The 26,516-nt window shown below is 56.3% G+C and overlaps 1 protein-coding gene, 1 long non-coding RNA gene and 1 pseudogene across 4 annotated transcripts in view; 1 reads left to right on the top strand and 2 right to left on the bottom strand.

Moving 5' to 3' along the window:
- The window catches only part of LOC120325028, a 41,279-nt gene that overhangs the window by 6,547 nt on the left and 8,216 nt on the right, over positions 1–26,516 (top strand). The window contains exons 3-4 of one of the 2 annotated variants that reach the window (XR_005566795.1): positions 720–799; positions 14,941–15,020. This is a non-coding gene — a long non-coding RNA (uncharacterized LOC120325028). The remainder of the gene's footprint in view (positions 1–719; positions 800–14,940; positions 15,021–26,516) is intronic. The other variant, XR_005566794.1, reaches the window with a different exon arrangement.
- Positions 2,109–11,645, bottom strand: LOC113997015 (annotated as a pseudogene).
- Positions 2,109–25,710, bottom strand: LOC113997017 (interferon-induced very large GTPase 1-like). Of its 2 annotated transcripts, XR_005566793.1 has the most exons (3): positions 25,599–25,710; positions 16,541–24,453; positions 2,109–2,494 (listed from the first exon to the last, which is right to left on the bottom strand). XR_005566793.1 is itself a non-coding variant. In XM_039390139.1 (2 exons), the coding sequence occupies exon 2, from the start codon at positions 24,449–24,451 to the stop codon at positions 17,168–17,170; it is 7,284 nt and encodes a 2,427-aa protein (XP_039246073.1). In that variant the 5' UTR covers positions 24,452–24,453; positions 25,599–25,710; the 3' UTR covers positions 16,338–17,167. The 2 variants fall into 2 exon arrangements, 1 of the variants encoding a protein (XP_039246073.1); XM_039390139.1 differs by lacking the exon at positions 2,109–2,494 and having other exon boundaries at positions 16,338–24,453.

Raw genomic sequence — 26,516 nt, 5'->3', positions numbered from 1 at the left:
AGAGGGGACTGGTAGAGTGCTGAGGGGCTGGAGCTGAGGGGCTGGACTGAGGGCTGGCTGTGGATGGAGCTGTGAGGGGAGGGTTGTGAGTCGGACTGTGTGTGTGAGGGGTGAGGGAACAGTTGTGAGGGCGGGCTGTGTGTGTGAGGGGAGAGGGGAGGGTTGTGAGGGCGGGCTGTGTGTGTGAGGGGTGAGGGGACGGTTGTGAGGGCGGGCTGTGTCTCTCGGCTGTGAGGGGACGGTTCTCGGGGCACGCTGTGACTCTCAGGCGGCCCCGATCCCCTCAGGGACCGTTGGAGCGCGGCCGGGGCTGAGGGGACCCCGCCGGCCCTGGAGCCACCCGGACACGCCGGGACCCCCCGACCGCGGCCCGGGACAGGTGGGAGTTTGGAGTTGCCGGGCTGGGCCCGGGGGAAGCGTCCAGCGGGGGCCGGGCCGGGCCGCGGGGCCCGTGGGGGAGCCCCGGCGCGCAGCGGCCCCGGGCTGTGCGGGCAGCGGGGCTGGGCCGGGCCGGGCTGCGCTCTGCTCCAGAACAGCGGCTGCTGGGACACGGAGGGTGCGGCTCCAGCGCTTGGGATTAGCGGGAGACACCACCAGGGCAAAAGCAGCGCCGTGTTGTGTCTGCGAAATACGGGGGAATGTAATTTTTCTGTGGAAAACCGCTGCTTTCTCAGAGGAAAAACCAAACAGACAAAATTCCTTTTACCCCGTCTTTTTAGGTTGTCGGTTAAATGTTTGGAGAAGGAAACAAGGCCAGAAAAGTGGGAGCTGCCCAGAGAGGCTCCTCAGTGTGATTCAGGTACCCTGATCTGTTGGACTGACTGTGGGATCAAGCATAAATGCTGTTATCAGGTGCCTGTTTCTTACCCTCACAGAACTGGTCCTGAATTTTTAATTTCTGACAAACCTGTGGCCTGGAGCTGTGATTTCTGCATTTTCTGTCATGTATAGGACATGTAAAAATATTCCTCTGTGGGATACATTCCTCTACTTAACTTTCCCACAGAAAACCATTGTGGAAATTCACACAGCATCGTGAAGGTGAATCCTAGAATTATGGGATGGTTTGGATAGGAAGGGACCTTAAAGAACCTTTAGTTCAACTCCCCTTACTTTGCACTCTCCCAGGTTGCTCCAAGCCTTGTCCAGCCTGGCCTTGGACACTCCCAGGGACCCAGGGGCAGCCACAACTTGTCTGGGAATCCCAACCCAGCCCGTCCCCACACTCCCAGGGAAGAATTCCTTCCCAATTTGCCATCTCTCCCTGCCCTCTGGCAGTGGGAAGCCATTCCCTGTGTCCTGTCCCTCCAGCCCTTGTCCCCAGTCCCTCTCCAGCTCTCCTGGAGCCCCTTTATGCTCTGGAAGGGGCTCACAGGTCCGCCTGGATCCTTCTCTTCTCCAGGGGAGCACCCTCAGCTCTCCCAGCCTGGCTCCAGAGCAGAGGGAGGCAGAAGGAGCAGGGAAGGAAAAGAAAGTAAAGGGGAGAAGGGAAAGAAATCCAAGTTGGTCCACTCAGATCTGCCCCTCTCCCCTTCCAGCCCCATCCCGGCCTCCTCCCAGCCTGTCAGCCCAGCCCCGTCCCCTGCCTTGCCCAGCCCCCTCTTTCCCAGCCTGTGCATCAGACAGACCCCCCGGGCAGTCCCTGCTGGGCTTTCCAGTCCCACCCCCCGCCAGCAGCTCTTTGCTTTCCCTCCTGGCTCCCTGGCAGCCCGGCAGGGGCACTGCCACCTCAGTTCCAACCCCCACGGCCGTCCCCGGGGCAGCCCCAGCTGGTCCCAGCTTCTCCAGAGCGCGGCTCCGGTGCCCCCAGGCTGCCTGGACAGCACCAGCGCTGCCCCGGGGGCTGGGAGGAAGCTGCTGGGCCACGGGATCCTGCACAGGGGGCACGGCAAAGGCTTTTGCTCAACAGCCAGGCCAAGGGCAGGAGCAGCTGCCGGTGGGGCTGAGAGCTGGAGGGAAGTGCAGCAGGCCCAGGCCCCTGAGCAGGGACGGCTGCCCTGGGCACACGCAGGGCCCTCCGGAGCAGGGAGTTAAAGCACTGCCTCAGCCGGCCCTGCCCCTGCCAAGGTGGGACCTGCTGCTGGCGACTGAAAGGACTCCTCTCCCAGTTCCTGGAATCACACTCTTTATTAGCACCGCCTGGGACAGGTTAATAAGGTTCGTGGGCGTTGGCGGCAGCGTCTGGCTGCAAAACTGTGTTTGAAAGCAATCTGGGCTCTGGGAAGCAAGGCCAAGGTGGAACACGAAGCAATCTGCCAATATCCTCTGGGGGGAGCCCGACCAAAGCTCTGCTCCTTAAAGCACCGTTGAACCTGCCCAGAGTGTATTTCTCACCCCACAGGCGTCCCTGGGGTGGGGGGGAGGCAGGTTCAACCCCTCAGCTGATCCCAGCAGGTTCGGGGGAGTCTTCCTCAATTTTCCCCCTATCCTCAACTTACTTTTATACGAATTCTTTGTGTTTAGGTGGAGCTGGAGTGGCTTCAGTTGTAATTACCTTTTGTTTCTGGTTGGTGTAAAGTTCTCTTGCTGTACCTAACGGGAGGGGGGGTCGTGGCTTGGCACCTGAGGAGGGGGTTGGACGTGGTTGTTGGCTCTGCAGCAGAACACCTGGATTGTCCCTCGGCTGACAGGTACTGGAGGGTCCCATGATCTTCCCAGTACCACAGTGTTCCCCCTTTGTGCTGGGATTGCAGTGCTGCAGGAAAGCTGGGCTTTGCTCAGTGCCCCTTATTTCCTCAGAGCAGCTCATCCAACTGGGGCTTTCTCGTGCTGCCTTTGCCCTTCCCCTGGCACTTGGGCTCCATCTTGGCCATGGGACTGAGCAGCCGTGGGAGGGTTTTTATACTTTTGCTCAAGGGCAAAGCAGAGGGAAATGTTTACGGCAGGAAGGGAAGAGGATTCTGGCTGATCAGGAAGCGAGGGAGTTTCTGAGCGACGGCCGGAGTAACGCACCTTATTTCACCCAGTTTGTGAGCAGTTGGATCCCATTGTCTTCATGGGGCTTGGGAGCACAAGCATTGAAACAGCATTTTGTGGACAGCCTTGTACTCTGTTCTGCTAAACTGCAAAGCCGTGGAGGTTCTTCCTTCATCTTCTTTCATCTTCCTTCCATCGACGTGGCCTAAGGCTTGTCCAGCTCAGCAAGTGCTTCCTGCTTGGTAATTCTCTGCCAGGCCTGAGGGATTTCTCCTCTGCCTTGAAATTTCTTACCATGCCAGGTTTCTATATTGGCCCTGAAATGACACACAAACCATTTCCAGTAGGCTTGCGTGGATGGATCAGGAAGAATTTTCCAATTGGAGAAAGGAGGTCCTGCATCCCGGTATCTCTTGTGGGGGGTCCATCTGATATCACCAATTTGGAATAGACAGTCACTTGCAACGAGGCTGGAACAAATATCAATGATGAAGTGATCTGTTTTGTGCCACTTCCATCCCCTCAAAGCTTGTGGTCGATGGAAGAGAACCTGATGGTCTCCATCGTGTCCCCGCATGGTGTTTGTGCAGACAGCCCCACAAAAGGGACACTGCTCCCAGCACCCCGAAAACTGCTCTGCCAGGATGGTGTGAGGCTTCCTTTCAAACCAGCTCAGATCAGCAACAGCAAATTTTCCCCTGAGTTCGTTCTCCATGGCAGGCAGTGCTTCTGCCATGGCTTTGCTCAGGAACTCGATGTCTGTGATCTCCTGATGCTCGAGGCCCTTCAGGTCACTTCTGGGCAAGTTCATCAGCTCTGTCAGTTCCCCTGCAAAATTCATCCAGCCAGAGAGAGATTTTGTCCTTTTGGTCTTTTCTGTCTTTGACCCTTTGGGTTGATGAAGCAACAGCTGACAGGATGTTTCCATAGAGAACATCAAGGGAGGAATCTAAAAAGTTCTGCAGCCTCCGGCTCTCACCTAAACAGTAACTCTCAACACGTCTCTCAATGTACCACTGAAAAAACTCTTTTGGATGTTCAAGGTACTGCTTGAAATACTGGAAGTTTTGTTCTTGTGCCAGGAATCTCAGGATACAAACATCCAGATTGGCTCTGTTGCCCTGGAAATCTGGGACATTCCCTTGCATGCGACCAGCGATGTCTTTAGCTGTCCTCTCATAGACGGCCCGGCGAAGAGCTGGGGCAAGCTTGTCACAAAGGAAAACAGCAAAAGCTGTGACAGAAGTGGCTCCTTGGCAGGACATCTGGAAACATGTGAAGAAATCTTCTCTCTTGCTGTTCAGGTAGACGACTGGGTCATTTGCCTTCTGGAATGCTTCGTGCATGGCTTTAAACCTTTCTGCTGCCGTTCTGCAGAGGTACAGAGATAAATCTATGCTGTAATCTTTGTTAACCCTAAATGGTGCATCGCTGGGGACGGAGTTCACACCTTCCTGTACTTCATGGAGTATTTCATGAATAAAGGTTCGACTGTAATCCCGTTTCTCCTGTTCCTTCTTATCAATGTTTGCCCACACACGCTTTATGATGTTGTCTGTGATGTCCTGCAAGTTCACATCAGCATTGGAATCATTCCACGGGAGGTATGTTTTCCAACCCCTTTTCTTTGTGACATGTTTCTTCAAGTCCAAGGAAAATCCTCTGTGTCTGGGAAATGACCGGATCCGTGCATGGAAACCAGGCTCCTTAAAATGCTCCAGAAGGACATCTTCTATTTCTGCATCAATATTCACTCGTTCTGGTGGGGGAGCAGAACGGGAGACTTCAGCAATCCACTTGGCCCAGAGAGAAGTAAACTTGTCTCTCAGTTCTCTCTCACTGAGGCTGTTGCCTTTCAGAGTCAGAGCCAACTCCCTGCTCCTTCTCAAGAGCTCGTCTTCATATTCTGACTTCCTTGCATCCACTTTACTCTGGGTCTTCTGCAGTTCAATGAGATTCTCACATTTCTTCCGAGTTTCATGAAGAAGATTCTCTTTTAGTTCTTTCAGCTTCAACTCTGTGCTGCCTTTCCACTGGACCAACATCTCACAGTTTTTATCTTCCCTGAAATACTTTTCCATGTCTTTCTCAATGGCATCACTTGTCTCTCGCACGAGCCCTTCCAGGTGTTCTCTGGTGACTTGCTGCAAGTCCCCGTTCCGAATTCTGTTGTCGAGTCTCATTTGTACGTCTAAGATGTGACTCCTGAGCCTCCAGGTCCACTGACTAAAGGCAGTTTCCAGTTTCCTGTACACAGCAATCTCCAGTGAATTCTTGAAGCTGAAAACAAAGTTCTCGTTCAGCAAAGCATTCCAGAGGTCACCAATACGGACTTTCAGGCTGGAGAGCGTCAAAATGCTGCCTTGGGACTCCCTGGCAGCCTGGAGAACTTTGCTCTTCAGTTGCTGGACGTTGTGGCTGTAGGTGGGGTTGGGTGGTGCCATTGGGGGGTTTCCTTCCCACAGGTGAGCAAAGTAGTGAATGTGGGTGTTCACGTCAAAGCGGATGACGTCGCTGAAGGAGGAGACGTCACAGCATTCCTGCTGGGCAGCTGCCACGGTCATTTCATCCAGCTTTTCCTGCAAACGTCTTTGTCCTTCCATGTTCTGCTCCTTGGCAGTAACTTCTCCCACGTTTTGGTGGACAAAGAGGCAACCGGGGGAAAGATTTACTTTCTTCATCCTCAGAAGAGCCTGCACAGCGATCTGAAGAACATCCTGCATTTCTGAGGGATTTTCCCCAAAGATGTTGATCAGGGTCATGTTGCCGATGCCGATGACAAAGGTGGCCAGCTCGTTGTCATGGTTCAGGGACTGTTTATTGGCCATCTCTATGGCACGAAGGCCCTCTGTGTCAACAACCAGCATGTAATCAAAGCCCACGTCCCCTTGCAGCTGCTCGTCCAGTGGCAGGAGCTGCATAAACGCTCCCCGGGTGCATCTCCCCGCGCTGACGTTGAACTGCAGCCCAAACATGGCATTCAGCAGGGTTGACTTCCCTGTGCTCTGGATGCCGAGCACGGAGAGAACAAACACTCGTTTGTCCCCCAGCCTCTCAATTAGGCTGTCAAAGATTGCTCCCACCCAGCGCAGGGGCAGGTAAGAAGCATCCCCATCCATCAGCTCCACAGGATACCCCGAAATCATCAGCTCTGCTGCCATTTGGGGCAGTTTGACAACATTTTCATTCTTTGAGTTCCTTAAGTGCAGAGCTTCATAGATCTGCCCTACCTCTCTCAGCAGATGCTCCAGGCCAACGGATGAATCGTTGATTTCATCAGAGAGGGCCTCCAACCTACTCAGCAACTCAGGGTTTGGATTAGTTTTTCCCTTGCTTTTCTTTTTTTCCAGGATTTCAGACCATAACTTGTGATAGTCTCTCCTCAGTTCCTCAAGGCGACCAGAGGACAGGTCGTCCATAAAGACCTTCATCCACTGCAGGAAGTATTTCTTGGTATCTGCTGGCTGTGACTGGAGAAAGCCAAGGAATGGTTTCATCAGCTGGTTGAGGGGGAAGGCTCGCTCTAGTTGCTTTCTTCTAATTGCTGCCTTCTCGGATTCAATTTGGCTCCGATGGTGCTCAATGCTCTTGCCCCCCTTCTCCTGCAAGCGAGTGAGTTCTTTGTCCTTTTGGCACCACTGGTGCCACAGTTTTCCTTGAAGAGGCAGGAGCTGGGATTTGATCTCAGACAGCTTCTCCTTCTTCAGAAGGGTCACCAGCTCCTTTGCCTTTGCTTTGGCTGCCACACACTCGGGTCGATCTTCATCCACTAAGAATCCGTGCTGGTGAGCTTTGTCCAGGCAGGCGTCCAGGCTGAAACGTGGGTTGGACCCTTCCAGGAGATTCCTGATTGTTTTGGTAAGCTCGTCCAACATCTCTGCTTCATTTCTGTTCTTGATGCCTATTTTTATGTTTTTGCTGGATTGTCCAGCTGCAACCTTCTCTTTGTCAGTGAGAAGACAAACCAGAGGCCTTTGTGACTGCCACAGCTCACGCAGAAGCTTTTTCCCTCTGTCGTCCATGTGCTCCGAGTCGGAGACAAGAGCCACGTTGAGAGCAGAGATCTCCTGTAAGAACTGCAGCTGTGCTCCGTGGTCCCTGGCGTCTCCATGCAGGTTACAGAAAGCCACACAGCACTCAAAGGTGTCATCGGGGCTTCCCCGGGGACAGTACCAGGCGATCTCCACAACACCTGCCATCAGCAAACGCTCTCTGGTGCTGCCTCGGCAATGGCGGTGGAAAAAAGTGTCGTGTCTTTGTTTGCTCAGCAGAGCATTGAGGAGCTGAGACTTGGAAGAGGAGGCAGAGGTGCCAATGCGGATGAAGGACACGATGGGCGTCTCTGCCTGATGGATGAGTTTGTTATTGTGACTGTTCATCCTGGGCTGCTGTCCCGACTTCTCGGCCTCTTTCCAGCTCCTTTTGATTTGGCTGAGGGCCCAGAGCGGGAACTCGATCTGGGCAGTGCCCGGCTTGGGCACCAGCAGGGGCAGTGCCAGTTGGCAGAAGGCCAGCTTGGTTGCAATGGACTGTCTCATGAAGTCATCAGCACAGTGGAAAATTGCCATCTGGAGGTCCATGGGGTGCACGTGGCTGTCCCTGGTTGCAGCTTCAGGGGCTGCTTCCTCCAAATCATTTAGAAAGTTTTCAAAGGAGTCTGAGGGTTTGTGCTCTTGCTCTGTGGTTTCTGGCACAGGGACAAGTCCTGGGTTGCTCCCATCTCTAGAAGTCAGGTACCTCACTCGATAATCCACGGTTAAGAGCTTCTGCAGGAAGTGAAATGGCAGTTCCTGGTCCTTGCTGGGCTGGCTGTCATGCAGAGATGTCTTGCAGATGCGGGTCTTGGATAGTGACTTTCTAGTCCAAGGCGCTTGAGCTGGAGGAACTCTTGGTTTGCAGTGGCTTCATTGGCTTTGGATTCGCTGGCACTCGGATTTGGAGGGACTGGAAGGCTCAGTTGTTTGGAAAGTGTCTTCCATGTCTTTGAGTATGTTCTGCATCCTCACATCATCCCCTGTTTCCTCCAAGCTCCCACCGATGAAGGAATTCAAGTCACGTTCCAGCATCTCCCAGTCTGGGCACTCCCTGTGCTTCTGGAGGAGATTCTTTGTCCCTGTGGCCCACAAGCCTTCCATGTGACCTTCCATGAAAAGCAACCGCTCCCTCTTCTGCTCTGGGGACAGCTCTTTGCTTTGGGGTGTCACGGTCAGAGCCGTCAGCAGAAGGGAGGCCTCAGCTCTGGCAGCATCTTGCTCCTTCAGAGTCACGTACTGCTCGTGTGCCGCTGCCATTGCCTGGGCCAGGTACTGAATTTCTGCATGGCCAAGGAGGTGCTGGAAAGTGCTGCTTCCCACCTGGTACCCTGTGCTGGTCGCAATTAAGAGCACCAAGAGTTCCATGTCCTTCTGAGCCCTTTCCTGGAGAGACCGCAGTAAGGAATGAATTGCGAGGCCTGTGGTCAGGGTGGCTTCTCTCTTTGCTTCCTGGACGGCAGAAGCAGAGGTTCCTGGTGCGTAGGTGACAGCATGGATGTGCTCCATCATTTGCTGCAGTGTCTGCAGGAGCTCTTCAAGTTCAGAGACATTGGGAGTTTTGGGAAGCCTGTGGTCAGTCTGGAAGATCCATTGCATAATGAAGGAAGACTCGGGGAAGTCCCTGACAGAATAGATATGAGGATCCAGGAGGCTCCTCAAGATTGCCTTGATAGAGGTGGAGTTTTCTGGAGGTGACTCCTGGCAACTCCTCACGGTGTTCACCAGGAAGTCCTGCAGGGCTTTGTCTGACAGGCACACGTTGATCCAGACTCTGGGGTCCTTGGTTTTTGCACTCAGATCCTGTTTCAGATCCATCAGCATGAGCAGTTTCTTTTCATCCACCGCCCCCTGCCAGGTCTTCACAATCTCCATGAACTCTCTGGCCTCTTCCACTGCACTGGCCAGTTCCTCCCCAAAAGCGCTGCCGACGCTCTGATTCGTCAGCGCTTTGTACGCAGCCCTGAGGGCGCGGCTCATTCCATGGACGGACTGAAAATCCCTGCTGTGATTGCACAGGATGACCTCCCACACCGGGATCAGCTGGAAGCCGCGGTCGATAACGCACCACGTTGAGTTATTGGATACAAGCCCTGTTTTCCACTGAGGGAGAGAACTGGTCTCTGTTGGGCCCCCTGTGGTGAACACGTGAAGCTGAATCTCTGTGTGGGAGCTCTCTCCAGCTCTGCCCTGGACAGAAGCCTGTGAGCTGGACCGGGAAACATCTGTGGCCCCTCCTGCACTGGCCCCGAAGCCACTGAAACTGGCCCCAACAAAGGTGTTCAGGGCTTCAGATGTTTGTCGCTTCATCTCCTCCCTCTGCTCGGCTCTGAATCCTCCTGTAGACGCCTTCCACCAGAATATGCCCCCAAAGTGGAGGGGACCCTGGCTGACGTGGGACCCAAACCTGCTGAAGAAGCTCTCCAGCAGGTTGGGCTGCTCTTCTTCCCGAGTGAGGCTCAAAAGCTGCTCCATGTGTTGCAGCTCCCGCAGGGCCCCATCCGAGAGGAGAAGCTGGTTCCTTTGGAAGTAGCAGGAGGCCAGAGGGGTGTACTGGTACTTGGTGGTGCAAAAGTAGCTCTGCTCAGAGTGGGACTGGTGGGTGCCCTGTGCCTGTGAGGAGCTGCTGTGATCTGCACCAGCTTCCAGTTTAACTCCCCAGAACCCGGCTTTGGCAGAAACACTGATGCTGAAGCCCAGCTGCTCCATGGACCTGGTGAAAGTGGATTCTGCTGCACTGGAGGAGAACTCCTTGCTCTCAAACAGCGATCCTTGCTCTGGACCGGCGAGCTGGAATCCCTCAGGAACCCTGAGGAGCTGCTCTCGCTTTGCCAGCACATCTTCAGCCCGGCTGGTTCTGTAGATGCCCTGCAGGGCCAGTCCCCCCGACGCCCGCCTCAGCACCTCCGTGTCGGGGATGTTCTCCCTCCGCCCACTGACGACTCCTGCTGCTCCAGCTGCTTCTGGATGCTCTCCAGCACATCCGCCAAGGGCTTCTTTGGTGCTGGCCAGAACTCCTTGGGAATCTCCATGGCTTGACACAGAGCCTCTGCTCTCTGCCTTACAACATCCTGGCTGTGGCTGCGGCTGTTGAGCATTTCTTTCAGCTCGTTCAGGACTTGCTTGGCCACTCCTTGTGTCTGCTTTGTCCTCTCCAAGTGCTGCTTTTCTTGTTCCTCAGAAGTTGCTTTGTCCTCTCTTATTTTCAGGAGTTTCTGGAGCGCCCTTTTCTCCCAGGGGTGCCGCACTTGGCGCTCCAACGTAAGGTAGTCTTCATATTGCAGGTGTTGCAGGGCTTGTGTGCACTGGACTCCCAGGGTCTGGGAGAGTTTGGGGAGCCAGTATCCAGCCTCCAGTCCTTCCTTCTGAAGTGCCTCTGCCAGGAGCTGTGCCTCTCCATGCCCCTCTTGGGTGTCGTCCTGCGAAGCCATGGCTGTGGGGGAAGAAAGGAAACGTTCCCTAAGGTTTGTTGTGAGAGGCCCCAGGCTCCTCTAAGAGGCTCTGCAGCAGCTCCGGCCCTGGGGATGCTCCCACGTGGCTGCTGGAGCCCAGGCTGGGATGCCACAAGGCCCAGGGTCTCCTTCCCGGACAATGGATGTGCCTGCTGTGGGATCAGCCCTGAAGCTGAGTGTGTATCCCAGAGACAACACACACACACACACGGACTTGGGCACGCAACCTGCCATGGAGAAGGTGCTGCCTTCAACATCGCCCAGGTCCTCCCAACAGGACTCCTGAATCCGTGAGTGCAGAGAGCCGAGGGCCTTCCTGGATCCCTGGAGCACCAGCACAGCCCCTGTGCCCGTCCCACCCCCCTGCCTGCATCCTGCACCCTCTTCCCAGCACAGGGCTCTCCCGCTCGCCGGCTGCTCCAGCTGGTGCTCCCAGCACACAGAGGCAGCGCTTGGAGCTGGGGAACATTGTCCCAGTTTTCAAGATGGGCAGGAAGGATGACCCTGGGAACTACAGGCCTGGCAGTGTCCCTTCAGTGCCTGGTAAAATTGTGGTGAAGGTTGTTCTGGGAGTTACTGCAAAGCCCCTGAAGGACAAGGCAGTCACTGGTCACGGCCAGCACGGGGTCCTGAGGGGAATGTGCTGCTCATCAAACTAAATATCCTTTTATATCCTCCCCAATAACCCATGTAGTGGATCAAGGGAAGCCAGCTGATGGGACCTTTCTGGATTTCAGTAAAGCTTTCCATCTCTCCCAGGATCCTTGTGGGTCCCTTCCCACTCCGGCCCTTCTGTGATTCCCTGATTCTCACCCTAACAGAGCTGGTTCTCTCCCTGGACTCCTGCCTTTACACCTTTGGGGTTTTCTACACGGTCCCACAAACCTGAGAAGTGTCTCTGTCTCAATTCAGCTGGATCCTGGAGAGGTTGATTCCATGCACAAACCCTTCCCCTGCCTTCAGCTTCCATCCCAGCAGGGACACCAGACCCTCCCCAAGCCAGGGCTGGCTCCCAGGGGTTGGCACTGGGCTCCTGGAGCCTTGCAGAGCCTTGAGTGTCAGCTTTCCCTCACAGGCCAGTGCAGACTGAGGCAACGTGTGCCCTGGCCATGGGCTCTGAGTCACCTCACCCACCTGAGAGCAGATGCTCCTCTTGGTCCCAGCCTTGAGTGCCCAGAGGACACGGGCAGCCAAGGTGCCCAGCTCAGGGGACACAGCACCGTCACAGCCCAGGCCTGGGGGACACGGCGGCAGGTGGAGAAGATGGGAACTCCCTGGAGAATTCCGGAGGAAGAGCAGCGGGAAGGAAAGGCCCCAGATCCTAAAGGAGAAGAGCTGAGAGTCAGGAGATGGCAACCCAGCAACGTGGAGGATTGATTGCAGGGAGCAGTGGAGGCCAACCCTTCTCCTGCAGTGGGGATTACCCCGTCAGCAGAGTCCCCAGGGCCTTTGTGGGGTGGGGAGCAGAGCAGGCTTTCACCTGGGCCCTAAATCCGTGTTCCCCTGCAAAAGGAACCTGGACATGCTGGAGAGGTGGGACAGTGCCAACCCCCTGAAGGTAAACAAGGGCAAGGGCAGGTGCTGCCCCTGTGTCGGGGCAATCCCAGGCACAAAGATGGGCTGGGAGTGGACTGGATGGAGAGCATCCCTGGGGAGAAGGACCTGGGGGGCTGGTGGGTGAGAGGCTGGACACGACCCGGCCCAGAAACCCCCTGTGCCCTGGGCTGATCCCACAGGGATGGTGGGCAGCAGGGCAGGGGGGATCTGCCCCTCTGCCCCCTCAGCTGAGACCCCCCTGCAGAGCTGCCTCCAGCCCTGGGCAACAGCAGCACAAGGACGTGGAGCTGCTGGAGACAGTCCAGAGGAGGCCGCGGAGATGCTGCCAGGGCTGGAGCCCCTCTGCTCTGGAGCCAGGCTGGGAGAGCTGGGGGTGCTCAGCTGGGGAAGGGAAGGATCCAGGGAGACCTTGGAGCCCCTTCCAGAGCCTAAAGGGGTTCCAGGAAGAGCCTCCAGCAGCTCCTGCACTCCCACAAGTGGGATGGGGCGGAGTAGGGGGAAAGCAGAGGGAAGAAAAAGGGCTGGGGAGATCAGGGGAGTTGAGGAAGCAGAGGAAAACTGTGTGTGCTGGCAGAGCAAAGGAGGGACTTCAGCCCCCAATTCCCCTCGGGGTGCAGGATGGCTGCTCGAGAAGGCACCTGCTGGCTCACGGCCACTGCTGGATATTGTCCCTTCAGGCCCCTTGTGCCAGCTCTGTCCCCTCCCAACTTCCCTCCCTTCCCCAGGGCAATGGGCTCTGGAAGCACCTGTGCCTTTGAGGGGCTGCAGCAGGGACCAGAGCGCTGGGGGCGGTGAAGTTTCCAGTGGAAGGGAGGGGAATCCCGGGAGGAAAAGGACCAAGTGTCCCCCCCGGGCTGGGGCCGGAGCGGGAGGGGCCAGGAGTGCCCCTCATCCCCCCCGGCGCTGCCCTGCTCCCTGAGGAGCGGCGCGGGGCACAGGCAGCACCCCCGGCCCCAGGAGGGCCCCAGCACCCCCGGTCCTGCCTTCGGGGAGCGCAGCCCCCGGACCCCGCCTGGGGCTGGGGGTGCCCGGGCCGGGCAGGATCGGCCCCGCCTGCGGCCGGGCACGGGCTGCAAAGGGAAGGGGCTCCTTCCCTGGCATCTCCCCAGCCATGGGAACCCCCCGGCATGGGAAGCAGAAGACAAACAAGCCCCCGCTCCTTGCCGATCCCGGCTCCCAGCCCCGCAGCTCAGCCCCAAGGTCCTACCGTCTCCCTGCGGAGCTCCCGAGGTGAGAGAAGCCCAGCGCAGCCCCTCTGCTGATCCAGCCCCGGCTCTGCGGGCGCTGCTGCTTCCCCTTTCAGCGGCGCCGGGGGGGGGCAGCTGCTGATTTCCTGTAAATCAGGCGTTTTTCTGCAGCAGAAACGAAACTGCTGCCTGGTTTGGGATGAAAAGTTGTTCAGTGGGAGGTGAACTCGATGATCTGGGAGGTCTTTTCCAACTTTAATGATCCTGTGATTCCATGAAAGGCAGCAGGAGCTGGGCAGTACCTGGGGCTCCTGACTGGAAACCACCTGATCTGTGCCTCTTACCCCTGATCAGCGAATCCCAGAACTGGGCAACCTGTGCCAGGACCTCCCCCCCTCCCAGCCTTCCCAATCTCCCATCTCTCCCTGCCCTCTGGCACTGGGCAGCCATTCCCTGTGTCCTGTCCCTCCAGGCCTTGTCCCCAGTCCCTCTCCAGCTCTCCTGGAGCCCCTTTAGGCTCTGGAAGGGGCTCCAAGGTCTCCCTGGATCCTTCCCTTCCCCAGCTGAGCCCCCCCAGCTCTCCCAGCCTGGCTCCAGAGCAGAGGGGCTCCAGCCCTGGCAGCATCTCCGCGGCCTCCTCTGGACTCTCTGCAGCAGCTCCACGTCCTTGTGCTGCTGTTGCCCAGGGCTGGAGGCAGCTCTGCAGGGGGGTCTCAGCTGAGGGGGCAGAGGGGCAGATCCCCCCTGCCCTGCTGCCCACCATCCCTGTGGGATCAGCCCAGGCCACGGGGGGTTCTGGGGCCAGAGCACCCGGCCGGAGCACGTCCAGCCTCTCCCCCTGCAGCACCCCCAGGTCCTTCTCCCCAGGGCTGCTCTCCATCCATTGCACTCCCAGGGGGGGTTTGTGTCTGGCATTGCCCCGATCCAGAAGGAGCACACGGGATTGCAGCTTCAGTAAAGCTGTTGAAGGTCTAATCCCAGCACTAGAGCCCGAGAGTGCTGAACTGCCCCAGGGCTGAGCTTGAGAGGGGACTGGTAGAGTGCTGAGGGGCTGGAGCTGAGGGGCTGGACTGAGGGCTGGCTGTGGATGGAGCTGTGAGGGGACGGTTGTGAGGGCGGGCTGTGTGTGTGAGGGGAGAGGGGACGGTTGTGAGGGCGGGCTGTGTGTGTGAGGGGTGAGGGGAAGGTTGTGAGGGCGGGCTGTGTGTGTGAGGGGAGAGGGGACAGTTGTGAGGGCGGGCTGTGTGTGTGAGGGGAGAGGGGACGGTTGTGAGGGCGGGCTGTGTCTCTCGGCTGTGAGGGGACGGTTCTCGGGGCACGCTGTGACTCTCAGGCGGCCCCGATCCCCTCAGGGGGACCGTTGGAGCGCGGCCGGGGCTGCGGTGGCCCCGCCGGCCCTGGAGCCACCCGGACCCCCCAGGACCTCCCCCGGGACCCCCCGACCTGCGGCCCGGGACAGGTGGGAGCTCGGGGGCGCCGGGCTGGGCCCGGGGGAAGCGTCCAGCGGGGGCCGGGCCGGGCCGCGGGGCCCGTGGGGGAGCCCCGGCGCGCAGCGGCCCCGGGCTGTGCGGGCAGCGGGGCTGGGCCGGGCCGGGCTGCGCTCTGCTCCAGAACAGCGGCTGCTGGGACACGGAGGGTGCGGCTCCAGCGCTTGGGATTAGCGGGAGACACCACCAGGGCAAAAGCAGCGCCGTGTTGTGTCTGCGAAATACGAGGGATGTAATTTTTCTGTGGGAAACCACTGCTTTGTTGGAGGAAAAAAATACAAACAAACTTCTTTTTCCTCTGTCTTTTTAGGTTGTGGGTTAAATGTTTGGAGAAGGAGCCGAGCCCAGAAAAGTGGGAGTTGCCCGGAGAGGCTTGTCAGTGTGATCCAGGTACCGTGATCTGTTGGACTGACTGTGGGATCGAGCATAAATGCTGTTATCAGGTGCCTGTTTTTTACCCTCACAGAACTGGTCCTGAATTTTTAATTTCTGACAAACCAGTGGCCTGGAGCAGTGATTTCTGCATTTTCTGTCATGTATAGGACATGTAAAAATACTCCTCTGTGAGATACACTCCTCTACTTGAAATTCCCACAGAAGTCCATTGTTGTGCAACACATCCCTTGTCTGGAGAAGGTGAATCCTAGAATTATGGAATGGTGTGGGTAGGAAGGGTCCTTAAAGCACCTTTATTTCCACTCCCCTTTCTTTGGACTCTCCCAGGTTGCTCCAAGCCTTGTCCAGCCTGGCCTTGAACACTCCCAGGGACCCAGAGGCAGCTACAGCTTTTCTCTGGGAATCCCAACCCAGCCCCTCCCCACCCTTCCAGGGAAGAATTCCTTCACAGTCTGCCATCTCTCCTTGCCTTCTGGCAGTGGGAAGCCATTCCCTGTGTCCTGTCCCTCCAGCCCTTGTCCCCAGTCCCTCTCCAGCTCTCCTGGAGCCCCTTTAGGCTCTGGAAGGGGCTCTCAGGTCTCCCTGGATCCTTCTCTTCTCCAGGGGAGCACCCCCAGCTCTCCCAGCCTGGCTCCAGAGCAGAGGGAGGCAGAAGGAGCAGGGAAGGAAAAGAAAGTAAAGGGGAGAAGGAAAAGAAATCCGAGTTGGTCCACTCAGATCTGCCCCTCTCCCCTTCCAGCCCCATCCCGGCCTCCTCCCAGCCTGTCAGCCCAGCCCCGTCCCCTGCCTTGCCCAGCCCCCTCTTTCCCAGCGGGTGCATCAGACAGACCCCCCGGGCAGTCCCTGCTGGGCTTTCCAGTCCCACCCCCCCCTCCAGCAGCTCTTTGCTTTCCCTCCTGGCTCCCTGGCAGCCCGGCAGGGGCACTGCCACCTCAGTTCCAACCCCCACGGCCGTCCCCGGGGCAGCCCCAGCTGGTCCCAGCTTCTCCAGAGCGCGGCTCCGGTGCCCCCAGGCTGCCTGGACAGCACCAGCGCTGCCCCGGGGACTGGGAGGAAGCTGCTGGGCCACGGGATCCTGCACAGGGGGCACGGCAAAGGCTTTTGCTCAACAGCCAGGCCAAGGGCAGGAGCAGCTGCCGGTGGGGCTGAGAGCTGGAGGGAAGTGCAGCAGGCCCAGGCCCCTGAGCAGGGACGGCTGCCCTGGGCACACGCAGGGCCCTCCGGAGCAGGGAGTTAAAGCACTGCCTCAGCCGGCCCTGCCCCTGCCAAGGTGGGACCTGCTGCTGGCGACTGAAAGGACTCCTCTCCCAGTTCCTGGAATCACACTCTTTATTAGCACCGCCTGGGACAGGTTAATAAGGTTCGTGGGCGTTGGCGGCAGCGTCTGGCTGCAAAACTGTGTTTGAAAGCAATCTGGGCTCTGGGAAGCAAGGCCAAGGTGGAACAAGAAGCAATCTGCCAATATCCTCTGAGGGGAGCCCGACCAAATCTGGAGTGGCTTCAGTCGTAATTACCTTTTGTTTCTGGTTGGTGTAAAGTTCTCTTGCTGTACCTAACGGGAGGGGGGGTCGTGGCTTGGCACCTGAGGAGGGGGTTCGACGTGGTTGTTGGCTCTGCAGCAGAACACCTGGATTGTCCCTCGGCTGACAGGTACTGGAGGGTCCCATGATCTTCCCAGTACCACAGTGTTCCCCCTTTGTGCTGGGATTGCAGTGCTGCAGGAAAGCTGGGCTTTGCTCAGTGCCCCTTATTTCCTCAGAGCAGCTCATCCAACTGGGGCTTTCTCGTGCTGCCTTTGCCCTTCCCCTGGCACTTGGGCTCCATCTTGGCCATGGGACTGAGCAGCCCTGGGAGGGTTTTTATACTTTTGCTCAAGGGCAAAGCAGAGGGAAATGTTTACGGCAGGAAGGGAAGAGGATTCTGGCTGATCAGGAAGCGAGGGAGTTTCTGAGCGACGGCCGGAGTAACGCGCCTTATTTCACCCAGTTTGTGAGCAGTTGGATCCCATTGTCTTCATGGGGCTTGAGAGCACAAGCATTGAAACAGCATTTTGTGGACAGCCTTGTACTCTGTTCTGCTAAACTGCAAAGCCGTGGAGGTTCTTCCTTCATCTTCTTTCATCTTCCTTCCATCGACGTGGCCTAAGGCTTGTCCAGCTCAGCAAGTGCTTCCTGCTTGGTAATTCTCTGCCAGGCCTGAGGGATTTCTCCTCTGCCTTGAAATTTCTTACCATGCCAGGTTTCTATATTGGCCCTGAAATGACACACAAACCATTTCCAGTAGGCTTGCGTGGATGGATCAGGAAGAATTTTCCAATTGGAAAAAGGAGGTCCTGCATCCCGGTATCTCTTGTAGGGATACCTGAGGTCATCCTCTGGGTGTCGGTAGAATCCACGGTCACTTGCAACACTGCTGGAACAAATATCAATGACCAGCTCTTCTGTTCCTCGGAACCTCCATCCCTTCAAAGCTTGTGGTCGATGGAAGAGAAGCTGATGGTCTCCATCGTGTCCTTGCATGGTGTTTGTGCAGACAGCCCCACAAAAGGGACACTGCGCCCAGCACCCCCAAAACTGCTCCACCAGGATGGTGTGAGGCTTCCTTTCAAACCAGCTCAGATCAGCAACAGCAAATTCTTCCCTGAGTTTGTCCTTCATGGCAGGCAGTGCTTCTGCCATGGCTTTGCTCAGGAACTCGATGTCTGTGATCTCCTGATGCTCGAGGCCCTTCAGGTCACTTCTGGGCAAGTTCATCAGCTCTGTCAGTTCCCCACAAAATTCAGCCAGCCAGAGAGAGATTTTGTCCTTTTGGTCTTTTCTGTCTTTGACCCTTTGGGTTGATGAAGCAACAGCTGACAGGATGTTTCCATAGAGAACATCAAGGGAGGAATCTAAAAAGTTCTCCAGCCTCCGGCTCTCACCTAAACAGTAACTCTCAACACGTCTCTCAATGTACCACTGAAAAAACTGTTCTGGGTGTCGAAGGTACCGCTTGAAATACTGGAAGTTTTGTTCTTGTGCCAGGAATCTCAGGATACAAACATCCAGATTGGCTCTGTTGCCCTGGAAATCTGGGACTTTCCCCTGCATGTCCCCAGCGATGGCTTTAGCCGTCCTCTCATAGACGGCCCGGCGAAGAGCTGGGGCAAGCTTGTCACAAAGGAAAACAGCAAAAGCTGTGACAGAAGTGGCTCCTTGGCAGGACATCTGGAAACATGTGAAGAAATCTTCTTTCTTGCTGTTCAGGTAGACGACTGGGTCATTTGCCTTCTGGAATGCTTCGTGCATGGCTTTAAACCTTTCTGCTGCCGTTCTGCACAGGTACAGAGATAAATCTATGATGTAATCTTTGTTAACCCTAAATGGTGCATCGCTGGGGACGGAGTTCACACCTTCCTGTACTTCATGGAGTATTTCATGAATAAAGGTTCGACTGTAATCCCGTTTCTCCTGTTCCTTCTTATCAATGTTTGCCCACACACGATCTATGATGTTGTCTGTGATGTCCTGCAAGTTCACATCAGCATTGGAAACATTCCTTTTTTTCCAACCCTTTTTCTTTGTGACATGTTTTTTCAAGTCCAAGGAAAATCCTGTGTGTTTGGGAAATGACCTGATCCGTTCATGGAAACCAGGCTCCTTAAAATGCTCCAGAAGGACATCTTCTATTTCCACATCAATATCCACCCGTTCCAGTGGGGGAGCAGCACGGGAGACTTCAGCAATCCACTCGGCCCAGAGAGAAGTAAAGCTGTCTCTCAGTTGTATCTCACTGAGGCTGTTGCCTTTCAGAGTCAGAGCCAACTCCCTGCTCCTTCTCAGGAGCTCGTCTTCATATTCCCACTTCCTTGCATCCAGTTTACTCTGGGTCTTCTGCAGTTCAATGAGATTCTCACATTTCTTCCGAGTTTCAAGAACAAGGTTCTCTTTTAGTTCTTTCAGCTTCAGCTCTGTGCTGCCTTTCCACTGGACCAGCATCTCACGGTGTTTCTCTTCCCTGAAATACTTTTCCATGTCTGTCAAGATGGCATCACTTGTCTCTTGCACGAGCCCTTCCAGGTGTTCTCTGGTGACTTGCTGCAAGTCCCCGTTCCGAATTCTATTGTCGAGTCTCATTTGTACATCTAAGATGTGACTCCTCAGCCTCCAGGTCCACTGACAAAAGGCAGTTTCCAGTTTCCTGTAGACAGCAATCTCCAGTGAATTCTTGAAGCTGAAAACAAAGTTCTCGTTCAGCAAAGCATTCCAGAGGTCACCAATACGGACTTTCAGGCTGGAGAGCGTCAAAATGCTGCCCTGGGACTCCCTGGCAGCCTGGAGAACTTTGCTCTTCAGTTGCTGGACGTTGTGGCTGTAGGTGGGGTTGGGTGGTGCCATTGGGGGGTTTCCTTCCCACAGGTGAGCAAAGTAGTGAATGTGGGTGTTCACGTCAAAGCGGATGACGTCGCTGAAGGAGGAGACGTCACAGCATTCCTGCTGGGCAGCTGCCACGGTCATTTCATCCAGCTTTTCCTGAAGACATCTTTGTCCTTCCATGTTCTGCTCCTTGGCAGTAACTTCTCCCACGTTTTGGTGGACAAAGAGGCAACCGGGGGAAAGACTTACTTTCTTCATCCTCAGAAGAGCGTGCGCAGCGATCTGAAGGACATCCTGCATTTCTGAGGGATTTTCCCCAAAGACGTTGATCAGGGTCATGTTGCCAATGCCGATGACAAAGGTGGCCAGCTCGTTGTCATGGTTCAGGGACTGTTTATTGGCCATCTCTATGGCACGAAGGCCCTCTGTGTCAACAACCAGCATGTAATCAAAGCCCACGTCCTCTTGCAGCTGCTCGTCCAGTGGCAGGAGCTGCATAAACGCTCCCCGGGTGCATCTCCCCGCGCCGACGTTGAACTGCAGCCCAAACATGGCATTCAGCAGGGTTGACTTCCCTGTGCTCTGCAGGCCGAGCACGGAGAGAACAAACACTCGTTTGTCCCCCAGCCTCTCAATTAGGCTGTCAAAGATTGCTCCCACCCAGCGCAGGGGCAGGTAAGAAGCATCCCCATCCATCAGCTCCACAGGATACCCCAAAACCATCAGCTCTGCTGCCATTTGGGGCAGTTTGACAACATTTTCATTCTTTGAGTTCCTTAAGTGCAGAGCTTCATAGATCTGCCCTACCTCTCTCATCAGATGCTCCAGGCCAACGGATGAATCGTTAATTTCATCAGAGAGGGCCTCCAACCTACTCAGCAACTCAGAGTTCGGACTGGTTTTTTCCTTGCTTTTCTTTTTTTCCAGGATTTCAGACCATAACTTGTGATAGTCTCTCCTCAGTTCCTCAAGGCGACCAGAGGACAGGTCGTCCATAAAGACCTTCATCCACTGCAGGAAGTATTTCTTGGTATCTGCTGGCTGTAACTGGAGAAAGCCAAGGAATGGTTTCATCAGCTGGTTGAGGGGGAAGGCTCGCTCTAGTTGCTTTCTTCTAATTGCTGCCTTCTCGGATTCAATTTGGCTCCGATGGTGCTCAATGCTCTTGCCCCCCTTCTCCTGCAAGCGAGTGAGTTCTTTGTCCTTTTGGCACCACTGGTGCCACAGTTTTCCTTGAAGAGGCAGGAGCTGGGATTTGATCTCAGACAGCTTCTCCTTCTTCAGAAGGGTCACCAGCTCCTTTGCCTTTGCTTTGGCTGTCACACACTCGGGTCGATCTTCATCCACTAAGAATCCGTGCTGGCGAGCTTTGTCCAGGCAGGCGTCCAGGCTGAAACGAGGGTTGGACCCTTCCAGGAGATTCCTGATTGTTTTGGTGAGCTCGTCCAACATCTCTGCTTCATTTCTGTTCTTGACCCCTATTGTTACAGTTTTACTGGATTGTCCAGCTGCAACCTTCTCTTTGTCAGTGAGAAGACAAACCAGAGGCCTTTGTGACTGCCACAGCTCACGCAGAAGCTTTGTCCCTCTGTCATCCATGTGCTCCGAGTCGGAGACAAGAGCCACGTTGAGAGCAGAGATCTCCTGTAAGAACTGCAGCTGCGCTCCGTGGTCCCTGGCGTCTCCATGCAGGTTACAGAAAGCCACACAGCACTCAAAGGTGTCATCGGGGCTTCCCCGGGGACAGTACCAGGCAATCTCCACAACACCTGCCATCAGCAAACGCTCTCTGGTGCTGCCTCGGCAATGGCGGTGGAAAAAAGTGTCGTGTCTTTGTTTGCTCAGCAGAGCATTGAGGAGCTGAGACTTGGAAGAGGAGGCAGAGGTGCCAATGCGGATGAAGGACACGATGGGCGTCTCTGCCTGATGGATGAGTTTGTTATTGTGACTGTTCATCCTGGGCTGCTGTCCCGACTTCTCCACCTCTTTCCAGCTCCTTTTGATTTGGCTGAGGGCCCAGAGCGGGAACTCGATCTGGGCAGTGCCCGGCTTGGGCACCAGCAGGGGCAGTGCCAGTTGGCAGAAGGCCAGCTTGGTTGCAATGGACTGTCTCATGAAGTTATCAGCACAGTGGAAAATTGCCATCTGGAGGTCCATGGGGTGCACGTGGCCATCACTGGTTGCAGGTCGAGGGGCTGCTTCCTTCAAATGGTGGAGAAAGCTTTCAAAGGAGTCTGAGGGTTTGTGCTCTTGCTCTGTGGTTTCTGGCACAGGGGCAAGTCCTGGGTTGCTCCCATCCCCACAAGTCAGGTACCTCACCCGATAGTCCACGGTTAAGAGCTTCTGCAGGAAGTGAAATGGCAGTTCCTGGTCCTTGCCGGGCTGGCTGTCATGCAGAGATGTCTTGCAGATGCTGTGGAAATGTCCCACGCCCATTTTTCTTGGATAGTGACTTTCTAGTCCAAGGCGCTTGAGCAAGTGGAGGAACTGTTGGTTTACAGTGGCTTCATTGGCTTTGGATTCGCTGGCACCTGACTCATATTTGGAGGGACTGGAAGGCTCAGTTGTTTGGAAAGTGTCTTCCATGTCTTTGAGTATGTTCTGCATCCTCACATCATCCCCTGTTTCCTCCAAGCTCCCACCGATGAAGGAATTCAAGTCATGTTCCAGCATCTCCCAGTCTGGGCACTCCCTGTGCTTCTGGAGGAGATTCTTTGTCCCTGTGGCCCACAAGCCTTCCATGTGACCTTCCATGAAAAGCAACCGCTCCCTCTTCTGCTCTGGGGACAGCTCTTTGCTTTGGGGTGTCACGGTCAGAGCCGTCAGCAGAAGGGAGGCCTCAGCTCTGGCAGCATCTTGCTCCTTCAGAGTCACGTACTGCTCGTGTGCCGCTGCCATTGCCTGGGCCAGGTACTGAATTTCTGCATGGCCAAGGAGGTGCTGGAAAGTGCTGCTTCCCACCTGGTACCCTGTGCTGGTCGCAATTAAGAGCACCAAGAGTTCCATGTCCTTCTGAGCCCTTTCCTGGAGAGACCGCAGTAAGGAATGAATTGCGAGGCCTGTGGTCAGGGTGGCTTCTCTCTTTGCTTCCTGGACGGCAGAAGCAGAGGTTCCTGGTGCGTAGGTGACAGCATGGATGTGCTCCATCATTTGCTGCAGTGTCTGCCAGAGCTCTCCAAGTTCAGAGACATTGGGAGTTTTGGGAAGCCTGTGGTCAGTCTGGAAGATCCATTGCATAATGAAGGAAGACTCGGGGAAGTCCCTGACAGAATAGATATGAGGATCCAGGAGGCTCCTCAAGATTGCCTTGAGAGAGGTGGAGTTTTCTGGAGGTGACTCCTGGCAACTCCTCACGGTGTTCACCAGGAAGTCCTGCAGGGCTTTGTCTGACAGGCACACGTTGATCCAGACTCTGGGGTCCTTGGTTTTTGCACTCAGATCCTGTTTCAGATCCATCAGCGTGAGCAGTTTCTTTTCATCCACTGTCCCCTCCCAGGTCTTCACAATCTCCATGAACTCTCTGGCCTCTTCCACTGCACTGGCCAGTTCCTCCCCAAAAGCGCTGCCGACGCTCTGATTTGTCAGCGCTTTGTACGCAGCCCTGAGGGCGCGGCTCATTCCATGGACGGACTGAAAATCCCTGCTGTGATTGCACAGGATGACCTCCCACACCGGGATCAGCTGGAAGCCGCGGTCGATAACGCACCACGTTGAGTTATTGGATACAAGCCCTGTTTTCCACTGAGGGAGAGAATTGGTCTCTGAAGGGCCCCCTGTGGTGAACACCTGACACTGAATCTCTGTGTGGGAGCTCTCTCCAGCTCTGCCCTGGACAGAAGCCTGTGAGCTGGACCGGGAAACATCTGTGGCCCCTCCTGCACTGGCCCCGAAGCCACTGAAACTGGCCCCAACAAAGGTGTTCAGGGCTTCAGATGTTTGTCGCTTCATCTCCTCCCTCTGCTCGGCTCTGAATCCTCCTGTAGACGCCTTCCACCAGAATATCCCCCCAAAGTGGAGGGGACCCTGGCTGACGTGGGACCCAAACCTGCTGAAGAAGCTCTCCAGCAGGTTGGGCTGATCTTCTTCCCCAGTGAGGCTCAAAAGCCGCTCCATGTGTTGCAGCTCCCGCAGGGCCCCATCCGAGAGGAGAAGCTGGTTCCTTTGGAAGTAGCAGGAGGCCAGAGGGGTGTACTGGTACTTGGTGGTGCAAAAGTAGCTCTGCTCAGAGTGGGACTGGTGGGTGCCCTGTGCCTGTGAGGAGCTGCTGTGATCTGCACCAGCTTCCAGTTTAACTCCCCAGAACCCGGCTTTGGCAGAAACGCTGATGCTGAAGCCCAGCTGCTCCATGGACCTGGTGAAAGTGGATTCTGCTGCACTGGAGGAGAACTCCTTGCTCTCAAGAAGCGATCCTTGCTCTGGACCGGCGAGCTGGAATCCCTCAGGAACCCTGAGGAGCTGCTCTCGCTTTGCCAGCACATCTTCAGCCCGGTTGGTTCTGTAGATGCCCTGCAGGGCCAGTCCCCCCGACGCCCGCCTCAGCACCTCCGTGTCGGGGATGTTCTCCCTCCCGCCCACTGACGACTCCTGCTGCTCCAGCTGCTTCTGGATGCTCTCCAGCACATCCGCCAAGGGCTTCTTTGGTGCTGGCCAGAACTCCTTGGGAATCTCCATGGCTTGACACAGAGCCTCTGCTCTTTGCCTTACAACATCCTGGCTGTGGCTGTGGCTGTCGAGCATTTCTTTCAGCTCGTTCAGGACTTGTTTGGCCGCTCCTTGTGTCTGCTTTGTCCTCTCCAAGTGCTGCTTTTCTTGTTCCTCAGAAGTTGCTTTGTCCTCTCTTATTTTCAGGAGTTTCTGGAGCGCCCTTTTCTCCCAGGGGTGCCGCACTTGGCGCTCCAACGTAAGGTAGTCTTCATATTGCAGGTGTTGCAGGGCTTGTGTGCACTGGACTCCCAGGGTCTGGGAGAGTTTGGGGAGCCAGTATGCAGCCTCCAGTCCTTCCTTCTGAAGTGCCTCTGCCAGGAGCTGTGCCTCTCCATGCCCCTCTTGGGTGTCGTCCTGCGAAGCCATGGCTGTGGGGGAAGAAAGGAAACGTTCCCTAAGGTTTGTTGTGAGAGGCCCCAGGCTCCTCTAAGAGGCTCTGCAGCAGCTCCGGCCCTGGGGATGCTCCCACGTGGCTGCTGGAGCCCAGGCTGGGATGCCACAAGGCCCAGGGTCTCCTTCCCGGACAATGGATGTGCCTGCTGTGGGATCAGCCCTGAAGCTGAGTGTGTATCCCAGAGACAACACACACACACACACACACACGGACTTGGGCACGCAACCTGCCATGGAGAAGGTGCTGCCTTCAACATCGCCCAGGTCCTCCCAACAGGACTCCTGAATCCATGAGTGCAGAGAGCCGAGGGCATTGCTGGATCCCTGGAGCACCGGCACAGCCCCTGTGCCCGTCCCACCCCCCTGCCTGCATCCTGTGCCCTCTTCCCAGCACAGGGCTCTCCCGCTCGCCGGCTGCTCCAGCTGGTGCTCCCAGCACACAGAGGCAGCGCTTGGAGCTGGGGAACATTGTCCCAGTTTTCAAGATGGGCAGGAAGGATGACCCTGGGAACTACAGGCCTGGCAGTGTCCCTTCAGTGCCTGGTACAATTGTGGAGAAGGTTCTTCTGGGAGTTATTGAAAAGCCCCTGCAGGACGAGGCAGTCGCTGGTCACAGCCAGCACGGGGTCCTGAGGGGAATGTGCTGCTCGTCAAACCGAATATCCTTTTCTCCACAATAACCCATCAAGGGAAGACAGTTGATGGAAGCTTTCTGGATTTCAGTAAAGCTTTCCATCTCTCCCAGGATCCTTGTGGGTCCCTTCCCACTCCGGCCCTTCTGTGATTCCCTGATTCTCACCCTAACGCAGCTGGTGCTCTCCCTGGACTCCTGCCTTTACACCTTTGGGGTTTTCTACACGGTCCCACAAACCTGAGAAGTGTCTCTGTCTCAATTCAGCTGGATCCTGGAGAGGTTGATTCCATGCACAAACCCTTCCCCTGCCTTCAGCTTCCATCCCAGCAGGGACACCAGACCCTCCCCAAGCCAGGGCTGGCTCCCAGGGGTTGGCACTGGGCTCCTGGAGCCTTGCAGAGCCTTGAGTGTCAGCTTTCCCTCTCAGGCCAGTGCAGACTGAGGCAACCTGTGCCCTGGCCGTGGGCTCTGAGTCACCTCACCCACCTGAGAGCAGATGCTCCTCTTGGTCCCAGCCTTGAGTGCCCAGAGGACACGGGCAGCCAAGGTGCCCAGCTCAGGGGACACAGCACCGTCACAGCCCAGGCCTGGGGGACACGGCGGCAGGTGGAGAAGATGGGAACTCCCTGGAGAATTCCGGAGGAAGAGCAGCGGGAAGGAAAGGCCCCAGATCCTAAAGGAGAAGAGCTGAGAGTCAGGAGATGGCAACCCAGCAACGTGGAGGATTGATTGCAGGGAGCAGTGGAGGCCAACCCTTCTCCTGCAGTGGGGATTACCCCGTCAGCAGAGTCCCCAGGGCCTTTGTGGGGTGGGGAGCAGAGCAGGCTTTCACCTGGGCCCTAAATCCGTGTTCCCCTGCAAAAGGAACCTGGACATGCTGGAGAGGTGGGACAGTGCCAACCCCCTGAAGGTAAACAAGGGCAAGGGCAGGTGCTGCCCCTGTGTCGGGGCAATCCCAGGCACAAAGACAGGCTGGGAGTGGACTGGATGGAGAGCATCCCTGGGGAGAAGGACCTGGGGGGCTGGTGGGTGAAAGGCCGGACACGACCCGGCCCAGAAACCCTCCGTGGCCTGGGCTGATCCCAGAGGGATGGTGGGCAGCAGGGCAGGGGGGATCTGCCCCTCTGCCCCCTCAGCTGAGACCCCCCTGCAGAGCTGCCTCCAGCCCTGGGCAACAGCAGCACAAGGACGTGGAGCTGCTGGAGAGAGTCCAGAGGAGGCCGCGGAGATGCTGCCAGGGCTGGAGCCCCTCTGCTCTGGAGCCAGGCTGGGAGAGCTGGGGGGGCTCAGCTGGGGAAGGGAAGGATCCAGGGAGACCTTGGAGTCCCTTCCAGAGCCTAAAGGGGCTCCAGGAAGAGCCTCCAGCAGCTCCTGCACTCCCACCAGTGGGATGGGGCGGAGTAG

Source organism: Pipra filicauda, unplaced genomic scaffold (genome assembly GCF_003945595.2).
Source record: "Pipra filicauda isolate LSUMZ 115617 unplaced genomic scaffold, ASM394559v2 scaffold803_size79819_pilon, whole genome shotgun sequence".
NCBI lineage: Eukaryota > Metazoa > Chordata > Aves > Passeriformes > Pipridae > Pipra > Pipra filicauda.
The sequence above is the reverse complement of the archived record's forward strand: the minus strand, read 5'-3'. Positions and strand labels throughout refer to the sequence as shown.